The sequence below is a fragment of the Dreissena polymorpha genome, chromosome 9 (assembly GCF_020536995.1).
Source record: "Dreissena polymorpha isolate Duluth1 chromosome 9, UMN_Dpol_1.0, whole genome shotgun sequence".
Classification (NCBI taxonomy): domain Eukaryota; kingdom Metazoa; phylum Mollusca; class Bivalvia; order Myida; family Dreissenidae; genus Dreissena; species Dreissena polymorpha.
In genome coordinates this window covers 96,805,347-96,819,494 of record NC_068363.1, presented here as the reverse complement: position 1 = coordinate 96,819,494, position 14,148 = coordinate 96,805,347, and the positions used below count along the sequence as shown (strand labels likewise).

At 39.9% G+C, this 14,148-nt stretch overlaps 1 protein-coding gene across 3 annotated transcripts in view; it reads right to left on the bottom strand.

The window, feature by feature from the left end:
* The window catches only part of LOC127844561 (ATP-dependent RNA helicase A-like), a 57,637-nt gene that overhangs the window by 25,292 nt on the left and 18,197 nt on the right, over window positions 1-14,148 (bottom strand). For all 3 annotated transcript variants that reach the window (XM_052374914.1, XM_052374915.1, XM_052374916.1), the window contains 7 exons: window positions 13,346-13,435; window positions 11,325-11,486; window positions 10,942-11,019; window positions 8,631-8,750; window positions 6,958-7,029; window positions 5,141-5,236; window positions 460-505 (listed from right to left, as the gene is read on the bottom strand). In XM_052374914.1, the coding sequence (XP_052230874.1) occupies window positions 460-505; window positions 5,141-5,236; window positions 6,958-7,029; window positions 8,631-8,750; window positions 10,942-11,019; window positions 11,325-11,486; window positions 13,346-13,435 (664 nt within the window). The remainder of the gene's footprint in view (window positions 1-459; window positions 506-5,140; window positions 5,237-6,957; window positions 7,030-8,630; window positions 8,751-10,941; window positions 11,020-11,324; window positions 11,487-13,345; window positions 13,436-14,148) is intronic.

The window sequence follows — 14,148 nt, the reverse complement described above, 5'->3', positions numbered from 1 at the left end:
TAAACTACAGAAGTAAAGTGAAATAGTGAAACATACATCAAAGAAAAATATTATTGTTCAATGATAGTATAGCTATGTGTGGCCAAGAGTTTATGGAAGAATAATGTATAATTAGCAATTAAATTAAGGTTAATAGTGGACTAATAAAGTATTATCAAGGATAAGTAGACAAAACAACACTTTACAAACTTTACTTTTCAGTACGCACTTTAATGAGATTGTTGTCCCTTAGAAAATCAAAATAAATGTATGTCCTTTCTTTTAAAATTCGAATGTTAAAGGCTTCATTTACAAACCTAAGATACTGATGATAGCAAACAGCACTAAACCTGAACAGACTGCAAGTTACTTGCAAACTGGTTTTATGCTAGTTGTATACAGCCATTTTCACCTTGCTTCTGACTTGGAGAGGGTTTAGAAACAAAACGTTTCCTTTTTCATGCTGCAATCATGGCTTACCCACAGTGCAGTACATGATAGCTCCGTAGGGACGGGGCATGACGGTCTCAAAGCTAGTGTTTTATCCAGGCCGTTTTAGCGTGGCGCGGCGCCACGCCGCTTTTTTGAAGCGCCTCGCTGCCCCTTTCAAAGCAAATCAGCGCCACGCTGCCTTTTTCAAAGGCCGCCGTCCTGTTTTCCGCCGTGCGCGACCTTATTGATAACATCTTTATTGCCTCTTAACCAAGCTTTTAAGCCGACTATTATCAGCGAAGATTCGCGCGGTTGTGAATTCGTGATGCGTGAATAACCATGTGTCAGTATCAATCGATAATTTCAGTGGCTTTGTAACACTAATCGGTCCGGATACAATCGTGCACAGTTACTTAGGAGACTTGATGAAAACCTCGATGTTATTCACGTGGAAATTGTGCATTTCATGCATAATTCAGTTATATCACAACATTTATTTTTACGCGTAATTTAATTTAAAAAAACACCAGTTGTATCTGTAAAATATAATTATTGATTTGATTTCAATTTAATGTAAAACAGTTTTAAGTTAATAAAAATTAATTTTAACTGGGATTGCACTAAGCGGCGTACAGCCGTATATTACGCCCGATAATTGTTTCCATACGCCGATTACAAACCCCATGACGTCCACTGTACTTCCTGAAAATTGGCCATACGCCGAAAATAGCAACCCGTGACATATTAAAGCTGCCGATTAAAATAACGCTCCGCCTCCTATCCAATACAATTGTCGAAGGCTCATATTAAAGCTGTCGATTAAAATAACGCTCCGCCTCCTATCCAATACAATTGGCGCAGGCTCACAGTAGATGTGTGTTGATGAATTGTAGCAGACGACAATCTTAACACGTTTGCTGTTCACGGTTAGGCAGACCGCGCTTAATTGGAGCACGTGCTTGTTTATTGTCACGATGTTTTGATTACAATAACGTGTGAATGTCGGCAAAGAAGTTGATACCCCGTCTTGGACCCTGTTTGGCCAAAAGTTGTTAATTGTTGTAACAGTAGTAGGCCTGCACCATTGGTTCAATTAAGAACATTATGACCCTTATGGCATTCCACTTTCGACGAAACGTAAATTAGAAATTGATGCAAATTGCTTTGTAAGCAAAACAATTTTATATCGGAGACCAATTAACGTGTATTGAATTAATTGACAATGAACAAAAGACAGTACGGCGCCGTTCCTAGTTACACTTTTTGCGAAATAAAATGTACACAATACAACACGTGGTCATGAAAGTTCAAAGTGAAAACAATACCCGTTTACAATTTTATGCGGCAACACTTTAATTTTAGTACATGCATATTTCACCATGTCATTTATTAAATAAAAATAAAATAATTAAGTTATTTGAAAGCCCAGTTGTCATATAAAGGATCCTCGACTTGAGTGCTGACAGGGAAGCCAGTTGTATATCATGTATATTTGGTATACGTGTCAATGTACATGCCAACACCTATTGGGCCCTACGTGTCAAGAATAAAAACAACAACTGGCGCAACAAAATATCCAGATATGTGATATAACTTTGCTTGAATATTAAAATGTTCTCATTCAGATTTATTTTCGAATGTAGAAAAGTAGATAAGTGCATTGGACATATGTACATGTATTTTCGATATTACTTGTGCTTGTGCTTCATTTTATTTCGTTGGTCTCCAGGAAAAAAGTTCAGAAATAGTTGTTTTCTGCCATAATAGCTTAATAAGCTGTGAAACGGAAAATGCCGTCGTGCAAACGGAGGTTGACACAACTTCAAAAGGATAATGCAAAAGTGGCGAAAAACAATGTTAGTTTATTGAAATTTGTGCAGAGGACTGACGGAACCGAAAGGTAACGATCTATTATAACCATACAAAAGACAATAACTTCTTAATGGAAATGAGGTCCTGTGACATTCTTACAATTTCCCGTCGTTTTCTTAAATATTTTGATGTAAATGCTATTACTGTCGCTTACATGTACATTACGGAATATTGTTGTGTTTAACGAATTTCTATTCATTTATTATTAACTGATTGGTGACATTAATGTTCACGGCCGCTTAGGGTTCGAACTCGAACCTAATATTAAAATATATATTTTGCATTTTTATAACAACAATGTCTGAGTATTGAGAAATCACTTAATCAATTTATGAATTATTAGTTTAATAAGTATTTTTATAACATTTCGTTAATATCTAAGGGTGTTAGTAGCACACATTGTAAAATATATTTTTTCATTTCAGGGCGGAGCAGGTTTCTGATGTGACGCGCGAGCAAGTCACTACGCACAGCGTAACTGACAACGTAAACGGGGAAAACTGCGATAGTGGTAAACGCAAAAACGCCGGACATGCATCTTGTTTCAACGAGAAATGGAAGGAAGGTCGGCCATGGCTCCAGTGTGAAACTAAAATGAGTGATGACGGACATAGCTATGACTGTTTGTTTTGTGCGCTATGCAAAAAATGGTTTTCATCTCTACGACTGGATGCAATTACACGTCACGAAAGCTCCGCCCAGCACCAGTCGTGCGTTTCTGCTGAGCTGAATAATGCTTCGCAGATCGACCAGGTCAACAAGGAAATGGAATCAAAGGAAGGGAAAGCACTCGTCGATGCCCAGAAGGTGCTCTACTTCCTAATTCAACATAATCTACCCCACACAACACTATTTAAGCCGCTGGTGGACCTCTGCGTTGAGTTAGGGGCTACAAACCTAGGATATTTGAATAAAGCCAAGAACGCCCAGTACACAAGTCCATTAATAGTTGGCGAGTTTCTACAGTGCCAGGCCGACACTGTGGAAGAAGATGTACAGCAGCGGGTTACTAACAGCGAGGTCTTCGGCTTGATGGTGGACGAGTACACCGACGTCAGCAGCAGGAAACATCTTGCGTTGGTTGCTAAGTATGTTGCTAACGGAACCATGAATTTGGCCTTCCTGCAAGACATCCAACTTCCCAACGGCACCGCTGACGTCATCTACTCGTCCATTAAAGACTACATGAAGACCGCCAAAATTGACCTTGGCAAGATGACGTCGTTTGCCAGTGACGGACCTTCCGTGATGGTTGGGAAGAAAAACGGTGTAGTTGCACAAATCCAAAGGGACAATCCTCGGGTGATACCAGTCCACTGTATGAATCATCGTTTGCAACTGGCTGTGTCGAAGGCGTTTAGTAGTGTGACAGAAATTGATGCTATTGATGAGCTGCTAACAGCACTATGGAAATACTACCACTTCAGTACAGTCAAGTCAGGCAGCCTAGATGCCATCCAGGATTTAATAAGAGAACTAGGTTCCAGTGACACCAAGCAAAACTTGACCGTGAAAAAGGCTGTGCACACAAGATGGCTTAGTCACGAAAATGCTCTTCAATCGATCCGAAAACTGTATGAACCAATATGCATGGATCTAGAAAATGCCATATCTAGTGGGCGGGACAAAAAGCTGGGTGATCACTCTGGAGCTTCTGCGAGTGTTCTCCTGAAGCTAATGAAAAAATATGACAAGTTGTACTACATTCACCTTTTGTGTGACGTCTGCACAGTGTTGGCAAGACTGACGTTGCTGTTTGAAAGGGCCGATGTAGACCTGTCGTCAGTCCAACCCCAACTGGAATCTACAGTACTGAACCTACAGCGCATGAAGACACGAGCTGGGCCATTCTTGTCCAAGGTGTCATCAGTGGCCGAAAAACTAGGGATTGAGGAAACTGATCATGACAGAGTACAAACTGCAAGGAACAAGTTTATTGACACGTTACTGGAGCACCTTCAAGAGCGGCTGGATCATTCAGAGCTTATCACGGCAATGGCTGCACTAGACTTCAGCCATGTGACACAGGAGCAAATCGCCCTGCATGGGGAGCAGGAAATCATCCAGCTTGCCGGCCACTTTCAACTGCCAGAGGAAGAACTGCTAGCAGAGTGGGCAGACCTGAAAGTCAAGTTCCATGCAAACTCGGAGGCCAGGTCACCCAAACTCATCTTGAAGCAGCTGAGCGACAAACAAGAATTGGTAGGGCACCTGTTTCCGAACATCAAAAAACTCCTGGGTGCATATGAAACTCTAATTCTTTCCACTGCTGCTGTTGAAAGAGTGTTTTCTCAAGTGAAGCTCATAGTCACTGAACACAGAAACCGACTTGAAGTTATGACTACAAACAAATTACTCATCATAAAGCTGAACACAAAATCTCATTGTGACATTGACATGAGAAAGGTCGTCAAGTTGTTCCTGAAAAAGAAGAGAAGGATAATGTAAAATTTTGTTAAAAACAACAACAAACAAATGAAAACAATGGACTTGTTTGTGCAATGTGTGTAACTTTTAAATATAAATAATTGTTTAAGAGGGTAACTCATTTAACAGTATTCTAAGACTTCTTTGAAAAGCTAAAGTTTGTATAAGATATATATCCTATGGTGTTTAATCTTGTTTTTTGTTACTACATGAAAATATAAAACACATAATAAAATATACATTCTGGATTTTGTTGGTTTAATTATTCAACAATAAATCAAAAAAATATACATACAATGTTTGTGTGTAACAAAGCTTGTTATTAAGTCACTATACAGATATATTTGTGCCCTTTTTATGGATGTCGCGCGCTAAAGTGCCCTTTTTTGAAATTTTGCACCACGCCCCTTTTCCTTCCTGTATAAAACACTACAAAGCGCACACTATAGCCCACACTGAGGCCCAAGTGCTCAGCTCTCTCCACGGCAACACGCTCAGCAATGGAGATAGCACTGATCCTTCTCGGCTGTGGACAAGTCATACACAAGAGTGAGCAAACGCATAGAGGGACTTATAACAGAGTATACCTGCTATGGACAAGTCATACACAAGAGTGAGCAAACGCATAGAGGGACTAATAAACAGAGTATACATATACCTGCTATGGACAAGTCATACACAAGAGTGAGCAAACGCATAGAGGGACTAATAACAGAGTATACATATACCTGCTATGGACAAGTCATACACAAGAGTGAGCAAACGCATAGAGGGACTAATAACAGAGTATACATATACCTGCTATGGACAAGTCATACACAAGAGTGAGCAAAAGCATAGAGGGACTAATAACAGAGTATACATATACCTGCTATGGACAAGTCATACACAAGAGTGAGCAAAAGCATAGAGGGACTAATAACAGAGTATACATATACCTGCTATGGACAAGTCATACACAAGTGAGCAAAAGCATAGAGGGATTAATAACAGAGTATACATATACCTGCTATGGACAAGTCATACACAAGAGTGAGCAAAAGCATAGAGGGACTAATAACAGAGTATTCATATACCTGCTCTGTTCTATACGATTTAGACATGGCAAGAAATATTTGATCATTCAAATGTTCAAATGATAAAAATTGTTTGAATATTTTTTTGCTATTTGAATACTTGTTCCTTATTAAAAACCAACAACAAGGGTACCTAGTAGTTTGTATCAATTTTTGTACCTAATTACCATCAGCCCATGCAGCCTATCATTCTTGAGTATACAGGATAGCTGTCAAAACTGACCTCCTTTTATTTTTACAACCTATTGTTGTGTTGAAAGCAGTTTGTTGTTATCATTAATCCCATAATGTCAACAGGTTATTTATCTAGCATATAATGCACAATGAAGTAATACAAGACTTAATGTGGTCTGAGGCAGTATGAGAACAAATTGAAGTTTTTATTATAACAAGAGATGTGTTCGTCAAAAAACACAATGCCCCCTATTGCGCGGCTTTGAAATACAAATTATTATTTTTTTGACCTTTGACCTTGAAGGATTACCTTGAACTTCCACCACTCAAAATGTGCAGCTTCATGAGAACGCCGCTTTGAAATAATTTTTAATTATTTTTTTGTTGTTGACCTTTGACCTTGAATTTGACCTTGACCTTGAACTTCCACCACTCAAAATGTGCAGCTTCATGAGATACACATGTATGCCAAATATCAAGTTGCTATCTTCAATATTGCAAAAGTTATGACCAACGTTAACGTTTTTTTTCTTTGCAGTTTCAGAGATTTTTTTTAAACTTTATCTTAATTTAGTATTTAAGTCATTAATTTGATTTGAGGAATGATTTGAACTTAGCAGAGGACCACTATAAAACGTTACTTACCAAAAGCGCCCGGTGTCAGAGAAGAAGTTTTCACCAAATACATATGACCCCAGAGGCATTATTTGAACTAAATAATGGGGATTATGTGAACAAACTATGTACAGGATCAATATACAATGATACATGCCAAATACCAAACCACTTGGCCTTCCATTTCTGTTTAATTTCATTAAAATATGCCCGTTGATTTAGGAGGAGATGTCGTTTAAATGAAAAGTTAATTGATATTTACTGATGACACACAATGGACAAAGACCATCCCAAAGGCTAACCCTGTGCGCTTTATTCCAGGTTTTCAAACAAAGAAGAAATCACAATGAAGCCCATAATTATACACCATTTGATTGCGTACCTGTGTAATGATGATGCCACAGTCTGCCCCACACCCCTGGGCAATCATGTGGTCCAGGATAAACTGGGGCACCTGAAAACACACACATGCATACTGATTAGTTTGTCATCTCTCAGAAAAAAAATCAGAATATAAAGTTAGGTGTAAATTGGATGAAAACTGTTGAACGGTGGAAAAACGTACTGCTTAAAAGGCAAATCAAGGGTCTTATAAGACATGTGTCCTTATATCATGGATGCCCCATTTTTCAACTTTTGTCTCAAACTTCAATAATGTCAAAAACAAGCTATAATATATGGATAAATTTTTGACTGTTGACCCCTATGAGTGACCTTGACTTTTGAGGTAGGGAGACAGATGATACAAGCCACATTCCACCTCTTCAAAGTGGTCAAAATAGGAATATTATTTTTAAATTGCATGATAAATGACAAAGTTACAGTCAAACAAGACTATTGTCAAGCAATATGGTCCCCTACCAGTGAAACTCCACCATTGTCAGATTTTTCTATATGTGTTGCCATAGCAACCAGAATTTTCGACATAGGAACAAAATGAAAGGACGTGCGTAATCTCCATATTGCCATCTATCCATGTTTCAAGTTTCATGAAAGAATATGAAGAACTTTTAAAGTTATCGCAGGATCCAGAAAAGTGTGACGGACTGACTGACTGACTGACACACAGAGCGCAAACCATAAGTCCCCTCCGGTTTCACCGGTAGGGGACAAAAAGGAATGTTTTGGCAAAATTTGACCTTTGTACCAGGGATTGTGACTTTTACCTTTGAGGTATGGAGACGCATTTTAAACACATAATCTTGTCTAATGATGGTTTACATTTGCACCAAGTTTTTGTCAAATCCATCACTTTCTGGCAAAGATATGGCCGAGACAGCAATTTTCAAGCCAAGTTTGACCTTGAACATGTTCGTGTGACTTTGACCTCTGATATATTTAGATCTGTATTACAGACCACATGTGATCATAAGATGGTTTCCATTTGTGTCAAGTTATATTAAAATTCATCAATATATGGCAAGGTTATGGCTGTGAAAGGAACTTTGAGACTTTGTATTGTTAAAGTTAACTTAGTGTCTCTTAGTGTGGTTTTCCCGCAGTCAGTCTCCCCACAGATGATAGTGATAGCTTACCTGTGTGGTTTTTCCACAGCCAATCTCCCCACGGGTGATAGTGACAGTTTACCTGTGTGGTTTTCCCACAGTCAGTCTCCCCACAGATGATAGTGACAGCTTACCTGTGTGGTTTTCCCACAGTCAGTCTCCCCACAGATGACAGTGACAGCTTACCTGTGTGGTTTTCCCACAGTCAGTCTCCCCACGGATGATAGTGACAACTTACCTGTGTGTTTTTTCCACAGCCAATCTCCCCACAAATGATAGTGACAGTTTACCTGTGTGGTTTTCCCACAGTCAGTCTCCCCACAGATGATAGTGACAGATTACCTGTGTGGTTTTCCCACAGTCAGTCTCCCCACCGATGATAGTGACAGCTTACCTATGTGGTTTTCCAACAGTCAGTCTCCCCACAGATGATAGTGACAGCTTACCTGTGTGGTTTTCCCACAGTCAGTCTCCGCACAGATGATAGTGACAGTTTACCTGTGTGGTTTTCCCACAGCCAGTCTTCCCACGGATGATAGTGACAGCTTACCTGTGTGGTTTTCCCACAGCCAGTCTCCCCACGGATGATAGTGACAGGGTATGAAGCCACAGTTTGCAGGATATGGTCCTGGGCATTGTGCACTGGTAACCTGGCTCTCTCAGACAGCATCTACAATACACACAAATGTACAGTGCAACTCAGTCATCTTCATTTAACTTTAGTACTTCAAATTTCCAAATATACTATAAACATTTGTATGCTTAAACTTGTATTATAAAGACTCCCGGGGTTATTATTTTTAATAGTTTGCCCATAAGTTCTTTGAATTAAAATCATGAGAAAAGTGTTTCTTTAAAACTTTAAGGTTACATATCAGATTGCTTAGATTTTATTTAAAGCTCCATCAACTTCATAATGAAAACCCTGATCACCACTCAACAGAGGGCATTTACCAACCCCATGAGTAAGGTGCAAACAATAACCCCACGTGTAAAGTATACCCACTAACCCCATTATTTAAGGTTTACCCACTAGCCCCACATAAGGTGCACCCACTAGCCCCATATTAGGTTTACCCACTAACCCCACATTAAAGGTGAACCCACTAACCCCACATGTAAGGTGTACCCACTTACCCCACATGTAAGGTGTACCCACTAACCCAAAGTGTCACCTTACCCACTTAACCCCACCTGTAAGGTGTACCAACTAACCCATGGGTAAGGTGTACCAACTAACCCCACATGTAAGGTGTACCAACTAACCCTACCTGTAAGGTGTACCCACTAACCCGATGTGTAAGGTGTATCAACTAACCCCACCCGTAAGGTGTACCCACTAACCTGATGTGTAAGGTGTACCCACTAACCCGATGTGTAAGGTTTACCCGCTAACCCCATGTGTAAGGTGTACCCACTAACCACACATGTAAGGTGTACCCACTAACCCCATGTGTAAGGTGTACCTACTAACCCCATGTGTAAGGTGTACCTACTAACCCTATGTGTAAGGTTACCCACTAACCCCACGTGTTAGGTGTACCCACTAACCCGATGTGTAAGGTGTACCAACTAACCCCACCTGTAAGGTGTACCCACTAACACCATGTGTAAGGTGTATCCACTAACCCCACATGTAAGGTTTACCCACTAACCCCACATGTAAGGTGTACCAACTAACCCCACATGTAAGGTGTACCCACTAACCCCACATTAGGTGCACCCACTAAACCCCATGTGTATGGTGTACCAACTAACCCCACCTGTATGGTGTACCAAGTAACCCCACATGTAAGGTGTACCCACTAACCCCACATGTAAGGTGTACCCATCACCCCATGTGTAAGGTGTACCAACTAACCCCATGTCTAAGGTGTACCCACTAACCCCACATGTAAGGTGTACCCACTAACCCCATGTGAAAGGTGTACCAACGAGCCCCATGTGTAAGGTGTACCCACTTACCCATGTGTAAGGTCACCCACTAACCCCACATGTAAGGTGTACCCATTAACCCATGTGTAAGGTGTACCCACTAACCCCACCTGTAAGGTCACCCACTAACCCCACATGTAAGGTGTACCAACTAACCCCACCTGTAAGGTGTACCCACTAACCCATGTGTAAGGTGTACCCACTAACCCAATGTGTAAGGTGAACCCATTAACCCCATGTGTAAGGTGTACCCACTTACCCACATGTAAGGTTACCAATTAACCCCATGTGTAACGTGTACCTACTAACCCAAAGTGTCACCTTACCCACTACCCCCACCTGTAAGGTGTTCCCACTAACCCTACATGTAAGGTGTATTCACTAAACCAAAGTGTCACCTTACCCACGAACCCCACCCTTAAGGTGTTCCCACTAATCCCACATGTAAGGTGTACCCACTAACCCAAAGTGTCACCTTACCCACTAACCTCAGATGTTAAGTGTACCCACTTACCCCACATGTAAGTTGTACCCACTAACCCAAAGTGTCACCTTACCCACTAACCCCACCTGTAAGGTGTACCCACAAACCCCACGTGTATGGTGTTCCCACTAACCCCACATGTAAGGTGTACCAACTAACCCCACCTGTAGGGTGTTCGCACTAACCCCATGTGTAAGGTGTTCGCGCTAACCCCACATATCAGGTGTTCCCGCTAACCCCACACATAAGTTGTTCCCACTAACCCCATGTGTAAGGTGTACCCACTAACCCCACGTGTAAAGTGTACCCACTAACCCTACATGTAAGATGTACCCACTCACCCTACATGTAAGGTGTATCCACTAACCCCACGTGTAAGGTGTACCCAGTAACCCCACATGCAAGGTGTACCCACTAACCCACATGTAAATGGTGTACCCACCCGCTGTAGGTCAGGGTCATGGGCCTTCTGCTGCTCCAGGCTGTTGTACAGGTCCTCACTGGTGCTGGCAAGGCTTGCCTGCAGTCAACAGAGACATACACAAGTTCACAAACATCTGTGGAAGCCTTTAGGGATTTATTTCCCAAATTTTATTCTCAAATTTCCAATCGATGGTTTTCTTTCATATGTTTAGAGGTAAGAAGCTTTTTGTGTAGTAATATTTTCTCTGACATGTTTATGTTCATTTCATTTTTTGTTTTAGTGATAATTGATAACTTGTATAGAATAAACAAAAACACTTTTCCAAATTGTATTTGTAATCATGAAATTAAGTCGCAAACAGACACAGTTTATAGTTTGTCCTGTTGATGTTGCAGACTTACAGTGGCGAGGGGTCCCTCGTCGATGTTACAGTTGGTCCAGGGGTTCCAGTTGGGGGTGGGAGGGGCCCAGGATACCACACCCCCGGGCTTCTTCATGCCGGGTCGGAACTCATCCAGCACCGTCCGGTTGACCAGAGTGGACACACCCTCCTGGTTGGGCGGCTGAGGGGAGACAGGAGAAACACAGTAGGAGACTCATTCAGGGAATAATGGGCTTAATGCATGTGAGTAAAGTGATGTGCAAGATTAGCTGTGCAGTCTGCACAGGCTGATCAGAGAGGATACTTGCCATCTAAACTTAATTTCCGACATGAGACTTTGTTCTAATGACATACACCATAAAAGTGGAAAGCCTGTGTGGGCTGAACAGGCTTATCTGGGACAACACTTTATGCCCATGCATTTAACCCGTTGTTCCAGAGCAAAGCTTAAATCTAAGTTAGATTAAAACTAGAGCTTTGTCACAGACGTAACGTATACCCCCACGTGCCGCATTGACACAGACTATTTTGCATGATGTCTTCACAAAACAAGAGAATATAATTTATGGTGATTTTTAAGAATTATTATGCCATTATTATTTATGGCCATTTTGACCTTTGAACTCTTGAATTCTTTCGCATGACACTCCTTCCAATGACTGTGAACAAAGTTAATGTACAGAGTCATTTTAAAATCTCACAATGAATGACATAGTTATGGCCTGGACAAGCTCATTTATGGCCATTTTTCACTTTTGAACTCCAAGTGTGACCTAGACCTTGGAGATATCAACGTAATTCTTTCAAATGACACATTGTCCAATGATTGTGAACAAATGTACCAAGTAATTTTAAAATCTCACAATGAATGACATATTTATGGCCCGGACAAGCTCATTTATGGCCATTTTTGACCTTTGAACTCAAAGTGTGACCTTGACCTTGGAGATAAGGACGTAATTCTTTCGTGCGACACACCGGCCAATGATGGTGAACAAATGTGCCGTATGATTTTAAAATCTCACAATGAACAACATAGTTATGGCCCGGACAAGCTCATTTATGGCCATTTTTTACCTTTGAACTTAAAGTGTGACTTTCACCTTGGAGATATCAACGTAATTCTTTCTCGGGACACACAGTTCAATGATGGTGAACAAATGTGCCAAATGATTTTAAAATCTCACAATGAACGACATAGTTATTGCCCCGACAAGGTTATTTATGGCCATTTTTTATCTTTGAACTCAAAGTGTGACCTTGACCTTGGAGATAAGGATGTAATTCTTTCAAGCGAAACACCGTCCCATGATGGTGAACAAATTTGCCAAATGATTTTAAAATCTCACAATAAATGATAAAGTTATGGCCCGGACAAGCATTTGACCCTTGAACTCCAAGTGTGACCTTGACCTTGGAGATATTGACGTACTTTTTACACACAACACACCGTTCCATGATTGTGATCAAATGTACCAAGTTATTTTAAAATCTAATGATAAATGACATAGTCATTTACCAATGGTAATGGGGGTATAACAATCTTCAACCGTAACTTGCATAACCCCTTAACAAATGTTATCAAATAAGCATATTTAATATTTATATAATATAAATTAAAAGTATACAAAGCTACACATCTACAAGTAAACTATTAAAACAAATAGTACTTGATAAAACAATCCTGCACACAAAGAGGTTACACAGGTTTTTCAACTTTTAACTGAAATACCACTTATTTACTTTTGAGCCGGGCTCTAGAAAATGGGGTTTAATGAATGTACATAAAGTGTCTGTGCATTCCCCAAACCCTAATCAGGGAAAACACTTTCCACCTACATAAGATTTTTGCAGAGAATAGACTTCCTTCAAATGAAAAATACCATACAGGTCGAAGGTTTCGTCTCTCACTAGCATTTGCGGACTGCACAGGTTCATCTGGTAATACACTTTGCGCACAAGCATTCATTAAGTCCTGTTTTCCCAGAGCGGGGCTGCATTTATTTCTCACTTTACATTCTACTGCTGGAAACTACTTACTGGTATTTCTGGTCTGAGGTCCCACTGCTGTAGGCAGGAGTCCAGTTGCTGCTCAATCTCTGGGGATACAGCTACATCATAGGGCTCTATCTGAAAGGGGCAATAACTGGGAATAACAACACAAATTATCAGTACATTCAAATATTAGTTTGCTTTATTAAAATTTTACATACAGCACATTTTCCACTGGTATTTCCAAAATATTATCAACCTCCTATAAAGGGACTAATTTACAGTTTTGAAAAAAAATTGTTGTTTCAAAACAGAATGTATGCATTATATTCAATGAAGCAAAATAACAAGAAAAATGTTTAAAAAATATACTCATTTTTTTATAATTATAACATCAAAATATGAAAAATAATAGCACGTTTGTTACTGCCATCAACATTTACAATCAAAAAACTGTGAACAAGTCCATATAATATTTAATGACAATTTTGAATGGACACAGCAAGCAGCAACATAATATCATTAAATTCTACTACCAAGTACCTATAAACCATACTTTTCATTGTTTAAATTTCAACTTTTTTCTGAAAAAACAACAACTGCATGTTATAAACTGGTGCCTATTTTTGGTGAACAAAATCACAGTTTTGAGTCATTATTGCCTAAATGCATGATTCATTAATCTTAATCACAAAACACTGCCTTTTCCAACCTTATTTTATTCATATTATTGTTACATTAGGTGTTTCATTATACTTACTTAAATAATTTTCTCTTAGCTATTGGATATGAATTCCATATTTCAATGTGTGAAATCCGTTTCCAAATTCAGCTGCTGCGATAGCAGACTA